This window comes from Phyllostomus hastatus, unplaced genomic scaffold, assembly GCF_019186645.2.
Source record: "Phyllostomus hastatus isolate PE091 unplaced genomic scaffold, TTU_PhHast_1.1 phas_contig_86, whole genome shotgun sequence".
In the NCBI taxonomy this organism is placed as follows: Eukaryota; Metazoa; Chordata; class Mammalia; order Chiroptera; family Phyllostomidae; genus Phyllostomus; species Phyllostomus hastatus.
The window spans coordinates 10,363,781-10,387,040 of NW_025333977.1; the positions used below are offsets into that span (position 1 = coordinate 10,363,781).

Consider the following 23,260-nt stretch of genomic DNA (forward strand, 5'->3'; position numbering starts at 1 on the left):
TTAGAAAAAAGAAAACATCTCTTGGGGACTTGTGGAACACTTTTGGGATAAAGGAAAAATAAAACCTACAAATCAAATAATTTGAAACAAGTTCTGGGGGTCTGGTCTGAATTTAGACAGATTGCTTGACCTACAATGATCAAAGAGCCTATTTAACTCTGCCAATCCCTAAATACATAGATTTTTGAGTGAAAATGTAGAACTAATCTTTAGAAAATCAAAAGACAGCCTGAAATAAAATTTAGTATTGTGGAAATTAATTGAGGCAAGTGTAATTAGCCTCAGACTTGATTGAATTGAATAAGCAACTGATAATTTTTTTCATGCCTGTGACAATTGGTTTCACTTTAATTTCACACAAACAATAATCTTTACTGTACCTGACGAGGAGTTCTTTCTGATTTACTCCTACACCATTCCCAGTCTGAAAGGTCTGGTTTTTGACTCTCCTCATGAGAAAGTCTTCTTTCTGGCCCTTCCAAAAAGGTAGTTTCTTCGTAGTGAATATCACCTTCTGATTTTTTAAAGAGCAGTGGATCAACACCCTTTTCATTGTGGGAGTCCTCTTTAGCCTCTGGACTATCAGTGTTGGTGCTCTTGTTAATGCCTTTTAACGTGGAGCTGTCCAGAGAGGGGGTGGTGCTGATTTCCACTTTCATGGCATTGAAGATATTATGAGTGCCTCTCTGAGAGTCTTTTGTAGTTTTGCACTCATAGTTCATGAGATTGTGATAGGATGTAGAATTTTCATCATCATAGTAATCTTCATGTGATATTTTATAAATTCCATAAATTCGTTCAAATGATATATTGAATTCAAAGCCTCTTCTCTTGGCTAAGTAAAAACAAAACAAAACAAAATTCCATGGTTAAGGCAGTAGATATAAACAACAACTGAATATACATAGCAAGTAAAATTAGGGAAGTGTATTCAACCTCATTAATATGAATTTAAACACTATCTTCATTTACTTCTTGTCAATTATGCAAAGCAATTATGCCTTACAAATTCAAGTCCTTTTTTAACTCTGTGCCTAATTTTTCTCACTCGCATAATGAGGGGTTTGAAATACATACAATGCCAAGAACCCCGCAGTCTTTAAAGCAGTTTTATGTATCAAAAATTAAGCATAAATTAGAAAACTGTCATACACATTCAATTTTAGTTTTAGCCTTTCAGTGTACAAATTATCCACACATTTCCACATTTCTTTATTTGGGGATAAATATAGTTTATAAATTTTATTTGCTAGAAGTGAATTATTAAATAGTTCTTAATATTATGTGAGTTATTCAGCTTACACCTTCAATAAATGTAACTGCTTTAAATATTTTGATGTAAGCCCTGGCTGGTGTAGCTCAGTGGACCGAGCGCGGGCTGTGAACCAAAGTGTCACAGGTTCGATTCCCAGTCAGGGTACATGCCTGGGTTGCAGGCCATGACCCCCAGCAACTGCACATTGATGTTTCTCTCTCTCTCTCTCTCTCTCTCTCTCTCTCTCTCTCTCTCTTCCTCTTTCTCCCTCCCTTCCCTCTCTGAGAATGAATAAATAAATAAATCTTTAAAAAAATAAATATTTTGATGTATAACATTCCTGACATTTGTTCATAAATACATACATTAAAAATTAAGCAATGCAGTAACAGTTTTAAACTTTGATAAACAATGGGTACATTTTTGATAGAAATAAATTTGGATCAATTGTTTAAAAAAGACATATTTCTATGAACTGAAGCACTTTACAACATGTCTATAAACCTCTTGAATTACAACATAGAGTTTATCAGGAATACATAAAAATTTTGTGGTTTAAATCAGGTGAAATGTGATGCTGTTCTAGATATAATACTACTATTGGTGGATATGGTACAAATCTTACCAGAATAACAAGGAAGAATATGACACAGAAAGTGATACAATATTTTTGTGTAAATGTCATTAAATACTAGATAATTTTTATGTATTTAGAAATGATATTATATCAAGATGGTAGACAAAATTTAATTTAATGTTTGGTTTTTCATTTTTCAAAACATGGCCCATTTCAAAAAATTTTCCACTTCACTTGGATAATGCTACTTATTTTTTCTAGTAATGTAATCCAGTAAAATTCAATTAGAATTTTTAACTTACTTTACCAGTGTGAAAGCTAAAGGAACTAAAACGATGTTTCAATCATTGGTGAATTTCCTTTTTCTCTAAAAATAATGTAAAGTTACATATTGTCAATTTAGGGACGTTAATCAATAAAATTTGTCATTAAAATCCCAATTTATTGCCCTGGCTGGTGTGGCTCAGTGGATTAAGTGCTGGTCTGCAAATCACAGGGTTGCCAGTTCAATTCCCAGTTGGGGCACATGCTTGGGATGCCAGACAGGTCCCCAGTCTGGGGGTGTGCAAGAGGCAACCACACATTGATGTTTCTCTCCTTCTCTTTCCCCCTCCCTTCCCTTCTCTCAAAAAATAATAATAAATAAATAAATAAATTCTTTTTTAAAACCCCAATTTATCATATAACACATTAAAATTGGTGTCTGTGGTTATATATTTTATTACCTGAATAGTATAATTGAAATATATGAAGTAAAAATGAGTAATGTTTTTGAAGGAATATTCAGCATGTACCAATGTGCCAATGAAAAACCAGGTCCTCTGTCAGGAGGTGCAAGAGGTGGTCTGAGAGGTAGGTTATGAGGCTGTGATAGACACCACAGGGAAACAGAAGGCCAAGTTTTGCATATAGGTCATGTGATTAAACACACCAATAACCCTGCATGATAAAAAGCATACTGGTGCTGTTTTACAGTTGAGAAAACTGAGGCTGATGGAACAAATCCACCTAAGCTTACTTACCTAGTAAACAGATTTGAATTTAAAGCTAACTGATTCCAGATCTGGAGTTATTAATTCTATGTGAAGTTGCTTTACTGCTAATCAGACACATGAGAGAAATTATGTTAAAAGAAGCATAATGTCTCAGTTGTGCTGTCTTTAAGTCACAGGAAGTACATTAATTATGAAGTAAAGCCAATAAAAACAATTTCTTGTTAGTGACTTTCCTTAATGTTATAGATAAATTCTGACTGAGTTACCTAATGTAGATAATAGGCTATAACAACATAGCAGAGTAAACAGTGTTTGACTAATAACTTACAAGAAACCTAAAGACTATCAGAACATAGTCATGATCTGTTGAAGCCTATATTACACTCATGAAAAAGAGATATCATGTTGTATTTATTCTCAAAGCAAACTCCTGGATAGAGCATGATTAGCTCTAGTCTTTCACTTTAATCACACCTTGTCAATTACAATGTATACATATGTAATTGTATCAGCTTATAAAAATAATTCTTCAGAGATACATGTTACCAGGTATTCTGATTTTGTCAAAAAATTAAAGTTAAAATCTGATTTTGTATAAAATATTTTACTTCAACTATTTAATTAAAAGGAAAATATGCCATGCAAACCAAATGAGTCTGAAAGCCATACCCAACACCTGTGTCTGCCTCCTGAGACCTCTCTGTTAAAACCATTTTTGATACTTTTGGTCTGAGACATAAACAATAACAGATTATTGTTGGAAGGAGAAATTATCACTTCTGCAAGATGTTTTTAATTAGTGCAATTCATTGTTAAGTTGCACATCTTGGTTTCCATTCAGTAAAGCCAATATATGGAATTATATTTACATCTGCAAAATGAACCTCTGGCAAATATGAGTTAGGAAATGTTTTTCTTGCTTGCTTCTGGAGTTTACTGATAAATATTTAAAGGGGGGGGTCTTAGTTTGTTAAGGAGAAAAAGATTAAAAGTGAAATCGAAGCCACACTCTCCAAAACTCAAAGTACTATACCTGATCAAGCACCTGCCTAGCTAAGGATGAACCATCTTTGAGGTCTCACAGTTCTGTTTCTGTCATCCTAGCAATAGGAAAACGTGTGAGGGGTTCTCAGAGAGGGCATCACTGTTATTCAAAGAATGTCCTTATGGCAGAACCTGGGATGATAGAAGTGAATTGAGTGATTTGAATGATAAGTATTTTAAACTAATATTTCTCACAATGTTTTATTTTAGAGACCATGCTTCTTTCTTTTTGCCTACATATTTCAGTGCCTTCCTTGAATTTTAAAATAAATGCAAATAAAAGCAATGGTAATTTTACAGTTAAAGTACTATCTTGATCTTCAAAGGCATGGTTGATATCAAACATGAGATGTGAAAATTATTGTTGATTCTGGTAGCCTGCCTTAGGCTCTTCTTTCTGGGTGGTACAAGATAGAATACTTCCTAGACCATTTGCAGTGATAGGTCTGTTGCATTGCTTCATTTTCAGCTCTGATAGGGGTGTTCTTTACTTCTTAAAATGACTGCCCTAAACCACGCCATTAAGCCCTTCCGTTTCTGGTGGCACTAGACACTTTTTGTCTCCTTCACAATCTTAAATACTATAAGATAGGGCTTGTTCACTAATTTAGTGGCAAAAAGTTTCCACTCGAGAGACTGAGAATTTTCAGACTTAATGATTTTATAAGCTATGTGTTCTTCTATGTGGCCTGAAAAATATTTAGCATTAATATTCCCTATCATTATTGCTCTGGATATTAATCTTCATAAGTACATTGTTATTTTAAATTCTACAGCTATTTTATTTAAGATATAAATTGAGCATTTATCAACAATAAAACTTATGGCATCCTTAACACTAAAAAAATCTACTGGTCTTTTGAAAAATATTTAGATGTACTAAAATTTAAATGTTAATAATACATGGAAATTGACAAGATCTTGACTGTCAATGGTTACAAAATATTTATGAAATAACCCTGTTGCAGAATTGATTACAGAATATACTGTTTCATATTCTCTAGTTTTTACACTTTTAAAATTGTCTGATATGAATTGTTTACCCTTTCTTCTTTGTTAAAAAATAATATTTTTGCTTATTCTGAGCAAAGGACAATGAATAGAACAGGTACTTGAGCATGCATTGATGCATTCTTAGATTTTTTAAGTGACATACATCCTATCTTTGTCTGTAAAAATGAAACAGTATCCTTTTTCTTCCAAGCAGAGTCAAAATACATGGGCCATTCCTCAACTTTTCCTGTCTCAGCATGGAACCAGTTGCACCCTAGTGAGTTTTAGCATCAGCTCACTCCCATGCCTGGTTACTCTTGAAGGCATAGTTGTTGTTTTTTAAAGTAAATAGCATGGCTAGATTCATACACAACATACATTGACAAACTCTGCCACCTTTTCCCTTTTTAAAAACTCATGTGTTTCATGGTTTGTTTTGTGTGTTTTCCAAAAGCAAAGGCATATACTTAAATTGTGTTTCGGAACTGTTTTTAGGCATTTATTGCTTACACTGAAAACTCTCCAAAACTCCTGGAAGAATGCAAGCAGCAAAATAATGAAAATGCTTTTCTTTACTGTTCCATTAAATAAAAATGGGCTATAACATAATAAGTTTTTAACTCTTTAGAGAGTCCATCTCTTTTCAGCTACAGCCTTCTTAATGCAGATTTGGAAGATGGATTTATTTTCTACTCTGTGCAAGAGCTACACACTGAGTCTAATAACCTAACAGTCTTTGTTGACTTTATGCTATTTTGAATAAATTCTTTCTCTTTCTTTCTTTCTACCTAAAATCATTATTCAATATATAAGCACTTCACAGAGTTGTTTTAAGCCTGTCTCATTTTAAACTTCTTTCCAACACGGTGCCAAGAAAGTATAACGTCTTCCCTCTGTTTACCATTTGCATTGTTCTCGGACTCTTCGTCTCTACTCAGGCAACTTTCTCAACAGACCCCTTTTCTGTGTTTGACTGTACACATATTGCTCCCAACTGCTGCACTGTGGAGGACTTACATTTTTTCCCATCTGATGCCACTGCATACGCGTCCTGCTTGCAGTTGATGATGCAGCCACAAGGCAAGTGGGTCCAGTGTTTGGACAAGACAAACACCGGGGTTACAGTGGTGGCCAGCAGCGTTAGTAGAAAGCTGAGTGACTCGAAGGGAAGGCTCTGAAAACCCACCACGTGCTGGACCACCATGTGGATCTGCAAAGGCAGAGAGCTTCAGACATATCCCAGCAACACATTCTGTACTTCCCCGGGGCCTTTCCCCCAAGCATGAGGCCCCAGACCTCTGCTCCTGGCCCCTTCACTGCCTGAGAGCCAGAAGCTCTGCTTCTGGGCTGGCAGCCCTGGCTTTACTGGCGGACTACTGGGGTCTCTGAGGCTCCAGGTGGAACAGGACTTGGGAGGTTTACACTGCTGAGTGCCCAGTGTGTGCCTGCTGCCAGCTCAGGTCTCCACCATGCAGCACAGTCCACAACGTGGAGAATGCTACTGGGAACACAGGCAGATGATGTGTGTGAAAGCTGAACCTGTTACTCCAGATGGCCCTTTGTCACATCCCTGGACCTTCACCTCCACCCAGGCCTGCTTGTCATAGCAGGATGCCCACCTGCCACCTCTCAACTGGGATCCCTCATGGAGGCTGGAACAAAAAAGCCTGTTTGGTCCCCTCTCTTCCCCCTCTACTGATTGTGCCTCTCCTCCCTTCCTGCTGGGGATGGGCGTTTCCTCCTTTCCAGGCAGGACTGGGGTGGAGAGAAGGGAAGAGCAACAGAAGATTGGGGGAAAAATAACAACAACAAAACAACAACAACCCCCTCTTTTAAAAAAATAACTACCTCCCTTTTTGAATACTCCTAGGTATTGCTATAAAAGAGAATACCCGTAGCTGCGATAGACCTAGTAAAACTAAGTATCTAACGCCCCAAGCTCTCCCCTCCCCAATTTTAATTTTGAAAGCATTTGGTATCAGAGGCGTCTCTGCGGATCTTCGCTCCCCTTCAACTGCTTTACTACAAGTGCGTCTTTAAAACGGTGCGAGCTACAACTGGAAGCGGACTTAACTGCGGTGTCTCTTGGTGACTCCAAATCAGGGACGCTGGTCCCAACATGCACTCACACCGTCTAGCACACACACCCCAGCCGCGCACAGTGAGCAACTGTACTTTTACCATCATGGGAAGCCAAAGAATGACTTTTGTCAGCGCTAGGATCAAAGAGAAGCGCTTCTGCGCTATGCTCACGGTGAAGCTCCTGGTGCCATAGAGGGTCCCCGGGTTCTCACGCCTGCTGGCTGCAGCCCCAGCGGCGGCAAGGCGCCCCGGGCCGCGCGCGTGCTCAGCTCTCTCGGGCGGAACGGGCCCAAACACAGTATCCGAGCTCGGGGAGCATCCCGCAAAGCAACGCAGAGCAGGGCCCAGTGCATCATCTGGGGACAGGGATAGCACTCTCTCTCCAGCTGATGGGGTCCCGGGAGTAGAAGTTCCGCGGGAAATTTCCTGGTAGTTGGCATAGAGTCTCAGCGGCTCATCTGAACACAGCAGCTGGTGAATGAGCGGGACCGAGAGAGCGGCGAGCAGTGCGAAGGCTGAAGAGTACACAGCAAAGAGAAGCAGCACGTAGGAGCTGGAGCAGTCTGCCAGGCAACCCCAAGGCGTGCGCACGAAGGCGCCCCAGCCACACAGTGGGAGCCCGGAGAGCAGTAGACTGGCTGCCCACACGGTCAATGCCACGCCGAGCACCTGGCTGGATCTTCTGGAGGCTGCCTGGCTCCCTACAGTCCTGTGCATCGTGTAAAAGTTGTAGGAGACTAGGAGAGTCGCCTTCAAGTTGCTCGAGAGGCCCTGGCATAAATAGAGTAAGGCAGAGGTGGTGCATAGAGACTGCAAGTAGTCGGGGACCTCGTTTAGCCATTGCAAAAGCATGAAGATGGTCACCGACAGGACGCTCATGAGATCATCCCCAGACCAGGAAGCCACAAGCATGGACACAACGGTTCTGTTCTGCATTTTCAGCAGGGAAACTAGTGAATAAACGCTGCCTGCCAGGGCGGCCACAGTCAATAAGCATGTCAGGCAGAAAAGATAGATATTCAGAGTTCCTGGCGGATTTAAAAGGTCTGTCGAATTAAGATTTTCTTTCCATAGGCTAGAGTCATTTGTTGATAAGTTACTGAGAAATAAAGACATTGTCCTTGGTCAATATTTAATTTCCCTTTCAAAACACAGCATGGCTGTTAGTTGCAAATCAGATCTCATTTTCTTCTACTAAGTTTCCCTGTAGAGGTTCCCCCGTCAGCCGAGCAGAAAAAAAAAAAGGTCAGGCATTTCTCCTTTGGATCTGATTCAACCCATATTTAAAAATTGAATTCCGTTTAAAGCATCAATAAGAAACTTTTCAACATTTCAATTAAAAACAAACAAACCAAAACCTCGCTCCTGAAACCATCAAGTTTCAGGCGTGAAAGCAAAAGCTCCTCAGGCAGATTGGAAACAATGCTGTCTGGATCCTTTCGGGTCCTTCTCAGGGAGCAAAGCAGTTTGTAGCTTGAGATAATCAAACTCTATTCACTTTTTAAGAGCAGTAAAATGATGCATTCGCTTCCAGAGCTGGATTCAGAGGCAGAGAGATTATCAGATAGACTTCAGCTTTGCCGATTCAGAGAGGGGTGGGGGCGGGGTGGAGGAAGAGAAGGGGAGAGAGACAGGGAGAGAGAGGGAGAGAGGGAGAGAGGTATAGAACGAGAGACACAGAGCACAGCTCCCCTTCTGAACCGCGGTGTTCTTCAGTCTGTGATCCTCAGAGCTGCAGGAAGGAGGGAGGAGTCAGCTCCAAGCAGGAGAAGAGCTGGAACAAAAGGGAGGGGAGTTCAGTGAACGAGCAAAATGATAGCCATCTTCTCAGCTTGCCTCATTCAAAACAAGAAACAGTGTCCTGGCTAAGCCTGCCCCTTTGGTTTAATATAAAACTAACCCAAATGCTTGCTGAGGTTTGATGTGAGTGGCAAATGCTACCTTTGAGAAGACCAAGCTACCCCGAGAAGGGGCTACTTTTATTCTTCCCTAGACCTCTCTGATTCATAATCCATTGGAGGAAGAATATTATTAATGCTATTAAAAATAGGGTATACCACCTTTGTTTTCCTTTTTTGAAAAGAACATATATTGCACTTCATAATAAAAATGTCATCGTGGTCCTCATTACACTAAACAAGATTTTGCAGTCTTTGGATAGAGGCATACTAGCTTTAAGCATGTAACTATTTTCTGTCAATGTCATTAAGTCAAACAAGCTACCATTTGAACAAATAATATTTCTAGTTGTTGAAGTCAGATGATATTATAAAGGCCTGAAAGGGCGGTTACCTCACAAAGGCATCTTTAGTCAGAATGTTGCCAGGACCGTTATGAAGAATAATTGCATCTCTGAACTCATTTATAAAAACTGTCAGTTCTGCAAGATGAGTTGCTTGGCAGAGAAGGAACTGACAGCAGTAGTCGTGGTCAGCCATTTCCCAGGATGCTTTGGGGTAGCTACCCTAAAGCGTTCCTGTTTAGCTCAGCCTCATAACCTGAGGGCGGCCTGCCCCACATAGTGCTGGGGTCTGAATGGAAGCAACCTAAGAGAAAGGAGAAAGTTGATATTGTGATGCTCTTTGGAGGAAGTAATAGAGCTCTGATCATACCTTTCATTTAGTAGATAGCTGAAGCTACATTTTGAACCTGAGTCTGTTCAAGTGCAAAGGGATTATATTCGTCATTGTCAGCCATACCCTTCAATAAACACAGTAGGTCCTCTGCTTATCTTGATGTGTTGGTTGATTTCCGCTTTACTCAGCAAATGGAAACACAACCACCTGTGACAGCCAGCTCAGCACTCTAGCTCTCCCTACTGATAACAATAGACCTTGCAGTGCAACGAGATAAAGGTCTGGGAGTAAATTCTTCTCAAAATAGTGTTGCTTCAGAAAGCACAAAATGATAAACATATCTTATTTTTGACCATGTCCAAAGTTCTGTGGCACGCTATTCTGTCTCTTCTCTCAGATCATATTCTTTCCTGCTGTAAGCAAAAATATTGTTATTTAATATGGTATTTAATTCTTGATTTTCAGTTAGTTGAGTTGGCCAATAAGTATCCCATTGTTAAAACACAATGAATCAAAATTAATAATAGCTGTTGCAATACCATTTGAGACTTAGGGACATTCCTTCTATCATTATCATTTCTGGGGGTTTCTATTAAATACAATTTGGAGAAGGGACGCCTAACCACCATGTTGCCCTGGTCTCTAGGCTATAACAGGAGAGGCAAGGATGTTAGCACACACCCAAAGCTTGGTGGTGGAATTGCAGCCAGTGGGGAGCTAGAAGAAATATCTGAATTTGATTCCGGACTCTGCAGTTGCTAGCTCTGTAACCTTGGGCCAACGTTCTTATACTTCCTCTGAGTGTCTGTTTTCACATGTGTAAAATAAGAGGGCTTCATTGGATTATTTTTAAGCCCTTTTAAGTTCTAAAATTGGAGCATATAAACAAATAGTTCAGGTTAACATCATCTTAATTTTCTTTTCTGCCTACCTCACAATAATCTATATTCTCATCAAATAAAAGGTGGGAGCCTGCAAGAGCTGGTGCTTGGATTGGTCATGCTCCCTCTTTCCCTGTGTGGCATGGAGGCCCTTGTCAGTATGAAGATGGCATAAGACTCAAGGAGCCTGAAATGTTGGGCCAGCTGAAGGATCTTGGTTGTCCTGGAGTCTGTGGGAACCTGTAGTAGCTTTGTATTTCTTTGTAAGAAATAAAAGCTTTTGGGTAAGTCACTGAGTTTGGGGGGGTTGATTTTTAGTGAGTGGTAACCCAGCTCAGCCTATTATGATTAGGTATACTGTTGCCCCCACACGGGTCAAAAGTGGTGGAGCCAGATTTTAAAATCATAGCCTGGCTCTGCATTCTTAATCACAGCAGACTTACGTTTTCTAATTGCCTCTTCTTAGCACCTCATGCTTGGGAACACTTCCGGTGGATGTTAACAATTGTAAAGTTGTGCTTTTGATTGCTGTTCTCAAAAAGCATGTATCGAATATCTCATTCTCCAAAATTTTAATTTATAAACAACTGTTTACTAAGCTTTATGTTATGCATGGATATATAGATATATAGATACATAGATATAGATATACAAATTTCTTGAAAGTTGTAAGCCCTTCTCTTAGCTGTAATCTCCTTTTCTTTACAATATCCTCCTGAGATAATAATAATAGAAAAAAGTCACTTTAAATGCCTTTCATATAACTTTTAGAAAACCAGGAAACTAGGAAGATTTCTGAGAAGCCTTTTTGTGCCTTAAAATTTTTTACTCTGTTATTGTCAGTGAGCCTCATTCCTCTGTCTCAGTTACGAAGCTTCAATTATTATGTCTTCAATTATTTAAAATTCTGTCTTCAAATTCCTTAATAACACAAATTTATATCTGTTTAAATAGAAATTATGATTATGCCAGAACAACTTAGTGAAGACTTATTCATTGTTGTCTCACTTGCTTCTTTGGTTATTTTAAAACACATACTAAATGTAACAGTATAGACTATGAAACAACCTACAGAGAATTGCATGGCAATAATTTAATTAGGTTTTTAGTTTATGAAGTCCTTGATGTAATTATACCTTTGCAAAGCACTGCAGGCAATTCATTTCTCTAAAAGTCTACATTATATCTGAAAATCCTCAGAGTAGGAAATGACATAAAAAATTCTAGTTGAATATGGCAAAATAACATCTGTAGTAATGTGGGGCTTTGGCAAAAGAAAGTAAACACAGAACCAAGTGGAAACATTTAGTCTGGTTATATGAAAATAAAAAAGGCATCATAGATAAAGTTAATTGTAAAGATATACTATTTCTCTGTATCTAGAAATATAGTGTTATGCAGCCAAAATATTTTAGAGGACTTATCCAATTTAAGACTCATACTAACTTAATCATTAAAGTTGAAGTGAAGTTAAAGTTGAAGATCTCATATATACATACATATATAACAGAAATACAATCTAGATTTTATAAACATATATGATAAATATATAAATTTATAATATACCTGATTATATATAATATCTAGCTTATATAAAATACATGTATACTCTGCTTTAGCTGATAATTTTCCAAAGAAGTGACTAGAAATTTGGCATCATAAGAGAATAAACCCAAATGTTGTGATTTATTTTCTTTTTTCAGTGTCTCATCAGAAATGTATAATCTTTAACACTATCTGGTAACTATGAGTAAGAACACAAGGTAACTTGGCTGTAAGTCAAAGAGACTAACTCCATGAACCTGACTGTGAAATGTGCTAAATACATCGTCAACCCAAAGGTTTGTCAAATAGGAAATTTTATGATTTTTTAACTTATTCCTGGATGAGACAAAAATTTGGAGGTGTTTCCGCATAAATGATGCATGTATATACACATCATATATAGGTATGTTCCTATATGACAAACATATATGTCCTATATATGTTTATGTGTTAATGTAGAACAACTATAGAGAGAAATAAGGTTTGTTATTAATGGTCAATGCATATTTAATTTTACTCATTCTGGACAATGACCTTGACTCATAGTTATATAAGGTCCACCAGCCTTTAACAAAGGCAATAGCTGGGGGAGAGGTTTTATGGGGAGTTGTGTGAAGCTGCTAAAGAGATTAACAATGACTGAACCGATCCTGTAGGATAAAAATATCAACAATGTATAGCTACTTTAAACACAACTGTAAGCTATGAGCTTCCATTCATTTATTCATCTATCTGAGCATCTAAAGGCCAGACAATGTGCATTGGTGGTAAACAGAGCATTATAGCATCTGTTCTTATGAAGCTATGGTGTAGTCATTTTTCATACTACCTTCTTTTCTAAATTTCTCTCTGATAATAAACTTTCATCCTATGGGATTCAATACAATAAACATGTAATGCTTAGGATGAAAATGTCTTGATGCCCAGCAAATTGACCAAGCCTTAAGTTAGTGATGAGATAATGCAAGGGGCCCCCTATACCTTATTTTCACTGGGTCCATTTGAACGACAAGGTTTCAAAGAAATTATTTCAACATCTCAAAATCTCAAGGGTAAAATAATATCTCGAGCCAAGTACTATCACCATAAGTATTATACAAAGAAGTTCTGATTACTTTTTAATTTCTTTTCACTGGGGAACTTGTGAAAACTTTTCGGTAGCTATGAGAGAAGTTCCTCGTTCTTGTGTGGTCAGGATTTCTTTTCTCTGGCATGCTCAGTCTTATGCTGATCCTTAATTATAATGTGCCCCTTCCCCATCATTCTTATTGCATGTCAATGTGTTCTGGGACATTGCTCCATTTTAAATAAGGCCTTTATTAGTATTTTCAGAAACCTCTTAATCTCTACATCTATAAATTGTTAACATTTACTTTAAGTACCAAAGCTTTATCAACATGTTCTCAGAGATAGTGGCTCTTTCGAGTCCTTTGCCAAATGAAAGCCACTCATTGCCCTTCCAGTGGCTTCTGTCTGTGCTCAGTGCTATGGCTTTGCTTTCTAATCTGAGCACGTTGTCCTGTGGGAGCATCAGTATCTCGCCTTGAGGTAGTATCTGGGGCTTGGTAATGGATGATGTACTTTATCTCATGTCTTTGGCAGGAGGGGTGATTTTCTTATCAAGATCCCAGTTTACTTAACTGAATAAAAGCAGTAACTTTGAAATGTTTCTTGATTTATTTTAGGGGTTGGTAAACTATGGTCTCTTTTTGTAAAAAAGTTTTATTGGAACATATCCATGTCCATTTGTGTAAGTCTTATGGTTGCTTTCAAGCTACAACAATGGAGTTGAACTTAATAGTTGTGATGGAGACTGTGTGACCTACAAAGCTGAAAATATTTACTATCTGGCTTTTTACAGGAGAAAAATTGTTGATTCTTGATTTAACTAAAATAGAAACATTTCAATGCAAAGTAACCTCCCATTGGTAGAATGTTTAAGTCATTTGTAAGATTTAGAAACATCTATACTTTATGTATTCTAACATATGTAATAATTATATATTACACATATATTGCATGCAATAATTATATATAAGTTATATATAATTAATAATAATATCAATAACAACAATGATAACAGTGGTTAACATTTATTTAGCTATCATCAGTAAATCAACAAACAATAAGTGCCGGCGAGGATGTGGAGAAAGGGGAACACTTTTGCACTGTTGGTGGAAATGCAGACTGGTGTAGCCACTGTGGAAAGCAGTATGGAGATAACTCAAAAAGTTAAAAATGGATCTGCATTTTCACCCAGTGGTCCCACTGCTCCGGATATATCCAAAGGAGACCAAAACACTAGTTCAAAAGAACATAAGCACCCCTGTGTTCATTGCAGCATTATTTACAATCACTAAGATTTGGAAGCAGTGGATAAAACAACTATGGGACATTTACATGATGGAATACTACTCAACTGTAAAAAAAGAAGAAAAGTTTACCCTTTGTGACAGTATGGATGGACCTGGCGAACACAATGCTAAGTGAAGTAAGCCAGTCAGAGAAAAACAAATACCATGTGATTCACTCATATGTGGAATCTAACGAACAAACTGAACTAAGAAGGAAAACGGGGACAGACTCATAGATGGAGAGCAGGATGACTGCTAAGTGGGGAGGAGGTCAGGGGGTGGAAGCATTGAGCAGAAAGGAAAAAGGACTGATGGACATGGACAACAGTGTGGTGATTGCAGGAGGGAGCAGGTATAAAGGGACTAAATGGTAATGGGAAAAAAATAAACTTTCAGAAACCAAAAAGAAATTATGATAATGATAACAATGGCTAATATTTATTTAGTTCTTATAATGCATTAACATTTTTCTAAGTTATTTACATGTATCAACTCATTTAATTCCACAATCCTATGATGTGGGTGTTAGATTTAGTCTCATTTTTCAGGTGGAGGAACTGAGGCGCAGAGAGTAAATTACCCACTTAATGCTATAGTGCTGGTAAGCGAAGTGGTTTTCTAGAGACAGAAGCTTGGTTTATAGAGATGGCATTACATGTACTTTACTTTTCTTCTAGATTTCTTGACTTTGCAAACATCCTGTGAGTGTCAATAAATCAGAGGGATTTCTGGGGAAAAGGACTGAGATGATACAACTTTCTGAGGTCCTAACTCTGATAGAATAATAGAATAACACAGATGGCCACCAATTCTTTCTTTTCATTAGTATCGCTGAGCTCCAAGGGTTTTAAAGAAATTAGCTCAGTAGCTCTTACCTTCCTAAGGGAAGTGAAATTTTATCCCAACTCCACAGCTGAGAAATTAGCACATGCAAGCAAAATACATTTTTCAAGATAATACTGTAGTTCAGTGACAGAGGTGGAATTTAAATCGACCTTTCTGGTTTTCCTCGTGCGTTGTCTACTTCCAAGGGCAGCAGTGTTTCTGGGCTATGCAGTGAGAAATACTCCAAGGTTTTGGGTGTACTTAAAATGAAAAGCTTATTTATGAGCTTTTAAAATCTCGAATGAAAGAGAGACATGGTGAGGGATTAGAAATAACCGTCCTGTAAAGGTGAAAAGTGATATTGATTCTCTGGTCACCGTAGTGGAGAATCTGACAACCTGAATGTGATTCCTGCTTCAACAAGCCACTTAATCTCGGTGGTGGCTCGGTTTCTCTATCTTCACAGACAGGATATTAACACCTGTCGTAAAGAACTTCAAAAGCTCAGATGAAAAGCATCACAAGAGCTTGGAATAATTAATGAAGAGTTCCTGGTCTCCTCACCCCCATGCCAGGCAGTTTCCTTCGAAGTGAAATGCCACACCATCTCAGCTCTGGGCTCGCCAGCGGATGCCGGTACACGGGAAGCCCCTGTCCTGACGCATCTATCTCCTTTCCTCTTCCTTGTTCTGTGCCTATGAGAACCGCAAAAGTCACTGTGCATATTATGCCATTTCCATGTAACCCTCAAATGAACAAAATGAGCGATGAAAAGAAGGGAGAAAAAGGAGTGGGGGTGGGGGCAGAGAGAGAAAAGGAGAGATAAATGGATAGAGAGAGAGAGACCGTAGGCCTGCGGTATCCGGGCTGACACACGTGGTGGTGCTGGTGGGGGTAGGCATGGGGGTTGGAGGGAATATGGCCAGGCTAGCCAGGACCAGGGTAAGAGACAAATTGGTACATACAAATAATATATTTTAAAATTGATTTGTCTCAGAAAGAATTTGACATGAAAACCATTAAGTCAGATTGGAAAATGTATTAAATATTATGGCAAAAGAATGGGGAAAAAACAACAAAACAAAACTACGGAAAAAAACTGTGCTTTCACTGTGCAGAAGTAATAACTATTCACAGTTTTACATGTACACACAAATGGAATCTATATACATATGTTATATACTTATATCTTTTTTTATGGATCAACTCATCTTGGAGATCAATTCATAGCAGCACTTCATTCCTATTATATAGCTGTTTTGTATTTGACTGTATGGATAAGCCATGATCTATTTAATTAGTTCCTTATTGAAGAGAATGTCAGTTTTTTACCCTATTGTTTTTCTCTAAAAATAATGTGAGTGAACATCCTTGTACATATAACAAGGCATTTTTTTGTAAAATAAATTCTTAACACTAGAGCTGCTGGGCCAGAGTTGCTTTACAGCCTGACAAATATGGCTATGGGCTTGCCCCAAACTCATACCAGTAGCAGTAACATACACCTAACTATATTAAGACTGTCCATTTCTTCCTCATTCTCACTAATACTGAGCATTCTTAACTAAGAAAAAAAATTTTGGTCACTTTGCTAAGTGAAAAATACTGGTTTATAAGTGCATATTGTATATGAAGGAAATAAGAACTTTATGCATGGTGGGGCAAAGATAGGTTTATAGTTGTTTGTATAGAAAATTATACAAAAATTAATAAATATTATTATAGTAATAAACTGTGTTTTGCATACTCATAACTGTAAACTTATATTTGTCCCATCCTGTATGTTCAGATATTCATTCTGAATTTGCTAATTATATTATGGTCATGTTTATGATTCATTTCTATTTTTATATGTTTTAAGAAATTATTTTATTTCAGCTATTGCAATTGAGAAAGTATTCACTAATGAGAAACAACTCAAAGAAAGGAGTGGGCCTGGGTTGTACAGAGGCAAGTGAATGGAGGAATTATTGGTAAAATTGGACGTGAGTCTTATCTGGGAAAATACCAGAATATGCTAGTTCTTTGGATTTGGCCATTTCCCAGAACTTAAAGGATAGAAATCTTTCAATTATTACTGCTTTCTTGGAGCAAAAGGCTTGGATAAAGGTCATCCTTGTCATTCTCTCCTTTTGTTCAAAACAAATGTCACCGAACAACTTGGAGGAATTCAGTCTCATGAGTGCCAGCATCTAAGACAGTCTTTCAAGGGTACTTGATAATCTTTTTATGGCTTATTTTAAAAGGAAATTTTTACTTTTAATGCAAAATGATTCATACTTTCCTTTGTGTGAAACAAAATACTTTACATCAAAAGCATAAAATTATAATTTTTATACCAGCATAGGATCTCTTTTTGCATTTAAATATTTACCTGTTGGTCACATTTTAGTACAAGGATTTAGAAAAGGATTTGCTTGATTTTTATTTCTCAAGTGGTGATCCAGTGCTCCAGCATAATTTTATGTAATCTATTTTTTCCAACTGATTTAATATGACTTCTTTAATATACAGGTATAGCATTTTCCCATATGAATTTTGTCTATTTTTGATTCTCTGTTCTGTTTCACCAATTATTTTCTGTCAGCTCTTTTCCAATGAAAACATTTTTTCTATAAATCCCACTGGAATATAACATGCATACAGAAAAGTGTACAAATGATAAATGTACAAGTCAGTAGCTTTTCACTAAGTGAGCTCTCCTGTGCAGATAGCACTGAAATGAAGAAATATGTTATTAGAAGGTCATAAGGCCCTCTGTGTCACTCCAGTTATCCCCCCCACCAATCCCATACACACTGCAACCTGAGGGTAACCAGTGTCCTGCCTTCTAATGCAGAATCACAGACTAGATTTCCCTGGAAAAATTAATTATATATGTCTAGTTTCATTTGTTCAACATCATACTTGAGATTCATCCATGTTTTTTTTTTTTAATATAGTGGTTCTTTTTCTCTGGTGTATGGTATTCCTAATTTATAACTATTTACAATTTATTGATTTCATCATAGTTGGATATTTGTAACGCTGTCAGTTTTGGACTGTTACAAACAAAAGCTTGTAGATGTTACCTTACATGCCAGCCAATTAGTTGACTTGTTGCAGTTTCACAGCAGAATATAGAGGATTCCTGGTTCACAAATAAAGGACTTTGTTACAGCAATAGAATTAGAATATCAGTATTTTCTTTTGCTAGTTTCCCAAGCCCAAATGCCCACAGGGTCAGTGCAGGGGCCAAGGTGACACCTGCACTGGCAGTGGAGTTACTGCTGAAGGAGAGGTGTCCTGAACTGGGTTGGAGACTGCAAAGAGTTTACCAATTGTGGTAAGCTTGCCTGCCCTTCACTCTGGAGGGAGACACTATCCCTTTCTTTCAAGGCTGTAAACAAACCTGCCTTTTACCTTGGATACAGACATCACTGAAAATAGAATATAGAATAGCAATGTGTCTCTGCTTGCAAGACATGCAGACACACACGATATGCATGGATAGTTGTCCACCAATAGGAGCAGGACAGGTATACCCACTATTACCAGTACTGTTTAACACATTGCTGGACATCTCAGCCAATGTTATGAGGGAAAAATAGAAACCAGAACTAAGGAGGCATGAAAGTTAAGACAGTAAATATCATTATGTGCAGATAATAGGATCATAAACCCAGGAAGTAAAAGAACTTACAGACAAATTATTACAACTAAAAAGAATTTGCTTGTTGGGTGAAAGATAAATTTTTAGAAATCAATAGAGCAATTACCAGATAGAAATGTAATGAAAGATGTATTTTCATAATTTCAATACTTGAAGTAATAGAAACCATGTAATGTCTGGAAATTAATTTAACCATGAGTACTCAAGCCCTACTTAAAGAAAACTTGAAAATTTGAATAAAAGGCCATAAGAAATTATCTAAATAAATCATATCCATGATTTTAGCTAAAATGATTTAGGATTGAAATTATGTATTTTTTAATAAATGTATCTATATATTTAATGTAATCTCAATCAAAATTCTAGTTGAATTTCTTGAAAAATTCAGAAAATTTAACTTAAAGTTTATGTAAAAAAAAAGAGGCCCACAAACCGCTAAATCAGTGTTGTAAAAGAGGAGCAATACAACAGTGAGGGCATTTTTCTAATGGTAGGATAATCTTTGGACAAGAACACGTGACCTACCAGTTACACAGAAAAGAGTCAGAGACAGGCCTGTGTTTATGGGACAACTTACATCCCAGACATGGCCCCGTGAAGGATGAGCCGTAGTGTAGGGGATGGCTTACTTTATGGAGAAAAGTAAAATGGATCCTGACCTTTTCCTATAGAAAAAGGTGATTCTAAATGGACCAGGGCAGTGGTCTTATTCATTAAAACTGAAAACATATGAATCACAAGGCATAAATACAGATGAAGTTTTTTACATCAGAATTAAGAATTAGTAATTTCCACTAAAAAAAAACAACAACAAATACTACGGTAACTACCATTCTGTTCCCTGTTTCCAGAGTTTGCCTGCTACTTGAAAATGGATAACACTCTGTTTTGGGTTTTCATTGTTTCCCTGGCTGCAGCGAACAGTGGATTCCTCCCGGGTGCCTCCTCATAAAACAGGCAGCAGATTTGCATGGCATGAGCCATTCAAGAGAGGGTTACAGAAATAGCCTCTTTTGTTACCCTCCAGCACCTTTAAATAATGATTCATCTTAGTGTTTTTCTCTATAGAACGCTTGATTTTTTTTATGGTAAAGTGATTCAATTTACTACGTAATTTCACCTACATTGTGATCTTATTTACTCTTACCACAGTATAGTCAAATAGTTACCAATATTCCTTATCATTTTCCTTTTGCATATGACAACAGATTGTTAACAGTTTAAGTGTGTACAATATAGTAATTTACTATGCCATAAAACTCATCCAAAGAAGTTTTTTTTTGGTTATAAATGATCTCTTTTTTGGAAAGCTTATGAGTCTCTTCATTTTAATCACCATCATAAGCATTCGACCCTGTTGCAGAGAACATTTTTAATCAAGAACTTATTTAAAGTTGGATTTATTGGGGGTGACATTGCTTTACAAAGCCAAACAGGTTCCAAGTGTACAACTCAGTGAAACATCATCTGCACACTGCATGGTGCGCCCATCACCTCCAGTGAAGTCTCTTCCCATCCCCCCTCCCCCTCCTCCTCCCCTTGACCCTTTGCTCACCTCCACCTGCCCCCAAGGTCCTTTCCCTCTGCCTCTTACCAGTCTATTGTCTGTGTCTTTGTGGTACACACACACACACACTAAATGTCTGTCCAGAAGGTATCCATCTACGTACTATAAAAAATAGAGACATTTATTGAAGATGAATACAAGATACAAGAAACATTGTACATAGACACAGTTCTCCCAATTGCCATTAGCTGCCCTGTTGTATTTTCCTGAATCTCATTAATGGTCTGAAATCTCTTCCCTGTCAAAGATGATTTTAGTTTTAGGTAAAGCCAGAAGTCTCAGGACACCAAAAGGTCTCAGGACCCAGCCTCTGGGCTGTAGGGGGCTGAGTCACCTGAGTGATTTGATGTTTCCCCCAAAACTCTGCACGAGACATGATAAATGAGCAGGTATGTTGTCATGATGAAGCAGCCAATCACCAGTTGCCCATAGATGCGGACTTCTGAATCATCCGAATAGTTTCCATGGAGGAATGTTCAAGCTTAACACAAAATTTGATGCAGACTCATTGCTCTACTCACTCAGTCATTTTGAATGTGATGGCCACACAGTACACACTATCGCTCTATAGGCATCGACTGCCCCCACTGACTAGTACAGTGACGTCATTATTGTTCACAAGTGCGTATTCCCGTCCACTCTCCTTGGCTGCCAGGTTACACTGATAAACCGTTCTTGGTTTATTAACAATGGCTGGAATTTTTCCAGACAGACCTCATATATATGCTTTTTGGCTTGATTCCTTTACCTTCTTTTCTTCAGTTTTCCAACCCCCATTCCTTCTGACAGCTGTCAGTCAGAACAACTTTTTTTTTAAATACAAGTACATAATAAAACTTGCAGAGTTTGAGATGGTGTGTTTTCATCTGGATTTACTCACTAGCTAAATGTCTCACTCCTACACAAAAGACTTGTCAGGTACAAATTGGGCAGAGCGATTGGTAAACCAATACACAGCATGAACCTTCTGGATTGCTTAGAGAATACTCGGCGTGATGAATTTTGCACCGGGAATGACAAGCACCAGCAATATGTCAAGGAAAGAACTGACTATCAGTTGCTGGGAACTGCTTTTACATTTGGAGTGTTTATCTGAAGTTGTTGTTGACAGGAACATGATAACTTATGGGGCTTTAAAGATATTGATAATATAGAAAATATTCCTTGTGGAATTAGCAGAATAAAGAACTCGTTTCCGTCTGGACTCTGTGGCTCTGAGGGTATGCCTTTTATGGGCCCGATAGTAGCTGGGCTAGGATTTGTTTTTGAAGGGGACTCTGGAGGTTTGTCTGAGCAGTGGAGGTATGGCTTGAGTGCTTTAGAATCCCATGAAGTGTTTCTCTGAAGCTATCAAAAGCCCTAGTAAACTGAACTTTTCTGCCAACAGAGATTTTAGTTAAGAATCATCGGAGATAGCATATTGAGGACACAGTAGGTTTTGTGGTAAAAATGTCAAATAATATGTCTTTCTGCAAAGAGTTAGATTGATTGCCTGGAGGCACTGAGCCTTTGTGAACCAAGCAAATAGATAAATCAGTCCCCACCATTTAAACCTGGATTTGTCACAAATGCCTAGGTAGCATGGAGATTCGCATGTAAACATAAAAGTCATACAATTGTGACTTATTCTTCTTTTCTATCCACTTCAGAGTTAGTGAGTTTTTTAAAGTCTGGAGTGTAACCATAAATCAGATGATGGGTTCAGCCTTTTAATATTTACTAATAAATTGTTCAAGGGCTAAATAGGTATTGTAATATTTTTGAAGTTAATTTTTGTAAAGACTCTAGTGACTTAGGGTTTTTACAGCATTTTGCTATTACAGAGTTGTGATGGGTTACTGAAAGTAAAAAATAAATTTAGTCTGATGCATTAAACTCTGCTTTATGGAAACATCAACAGAAGCTTGTTGCTACCATCCTAATGTCAACTGAAATACCAAATCTGGGGTGCACAAAGAGTAGAAACTTTATTATAAGGAAGAGATTGCAAACTGGGGAAACAGCTTCTCGGGGAAACCGAAAGTGTGCTCCTCAAAGACAAAGGGGAGGCTACTTTTTGTAAAGATGAACATTAAAGGGAGAAACCGCACTGCAAAGACCAGTGTGGCTGTTGAGGGAAGGGAGAGCCTGTTTCCAGCCACAGCAAACAACACTGCCAAACGTCCTCCAATGGGAAGGATCCTGGCGCGTGCTAGAACTGAGCTGAGGACAAGCGAGAGTGGCTTCAGTGCAGCCACTCTCTGAAGGTGAGGCCTGGCTGTCATGCAGAGAGTCCCCATGTCCTTGTGAAACTCTGCAAGGTGTTAAGCAGAACAGGAACTTAAGGACAGTGCTTCCTGACTCCTTAGCTTCTCTCCACTTCTCTGGGGTACACTAACTTCCATAGAGCTTTGTAGTCGCCAGGACACTCCCATGGTCCTTATGTGTCTGAGAGCCCCTGAATCTCAGAATCTTACCTTCTAAGTAGCCTCACACCCAACTTTTCCCTCCATTCACTTGTCTCCGTCCTAATTCTCCCCTCTTGAAACCTTCCCTTCTGTGTTCTCCCTTCCAGCCTCATCCACTCCAGTCCATTTCCACAAAGCTGCTCAAGTGATCTTTCTAGAAATTTGTATATGATCATGACTCTATAAGTTTGAGTAATTAACTTGTGTGAATACTAATGACTGTCTTTATAATCCACTGTATTTCTACTACTCATTCTGTGTTCTACCCAACTTCCCTGATTATTTCCCGACCCCCCAAAAATCTTAGTACCTCTTTTCCCTTGGAGCAGCATTAAGTATGTACCTTTGCGGTGGTGCTCACTACATTATACAGTGGTCATTTAGACAAAGGCCTTTCCTTCTTCATCATGCACTGTAGGAGGGGGATGGTGTTGTATCTCATTCATTATTGTATACCTAGGATTTAG

The 23,260-nt window shown here is 38.1% G+C and overlaps 1 protein-coding gene across 1 annotated transcript in view; it reads right to left on the reverse strand.

Annotated features, from left to right (window-relative positions):
• GPR149 (G protein-coupled receptor 149) overlaps positions 1 to 8,062 on the reverse strand; it is a 43,575-nt gene extending 35,513 nt beyond the window's left edge. The window contains exons 1-3 of the mRNA XM_045852020.1: positions 7,046 to 8,062; positions 5,882 to 6,074; positions 381 to 835 (exon numbers count right to left, since the gene is read on the reverse strand). Of these exons, the coding sequence (XP_045707976.1) occupies positions 381 to 835; positions 5,882 to 6,074; positions 7,046 to 8,062 (1,665 nt within the window). The remainder of the gene's footprint in view (positions 1 to 380; positions 836 to 5,881; positions 6,075 to 7,045) is intronic.
• Between the last annotated feature and the right edge of the window lie 15,198 nt (positions 8,063 to 23,260).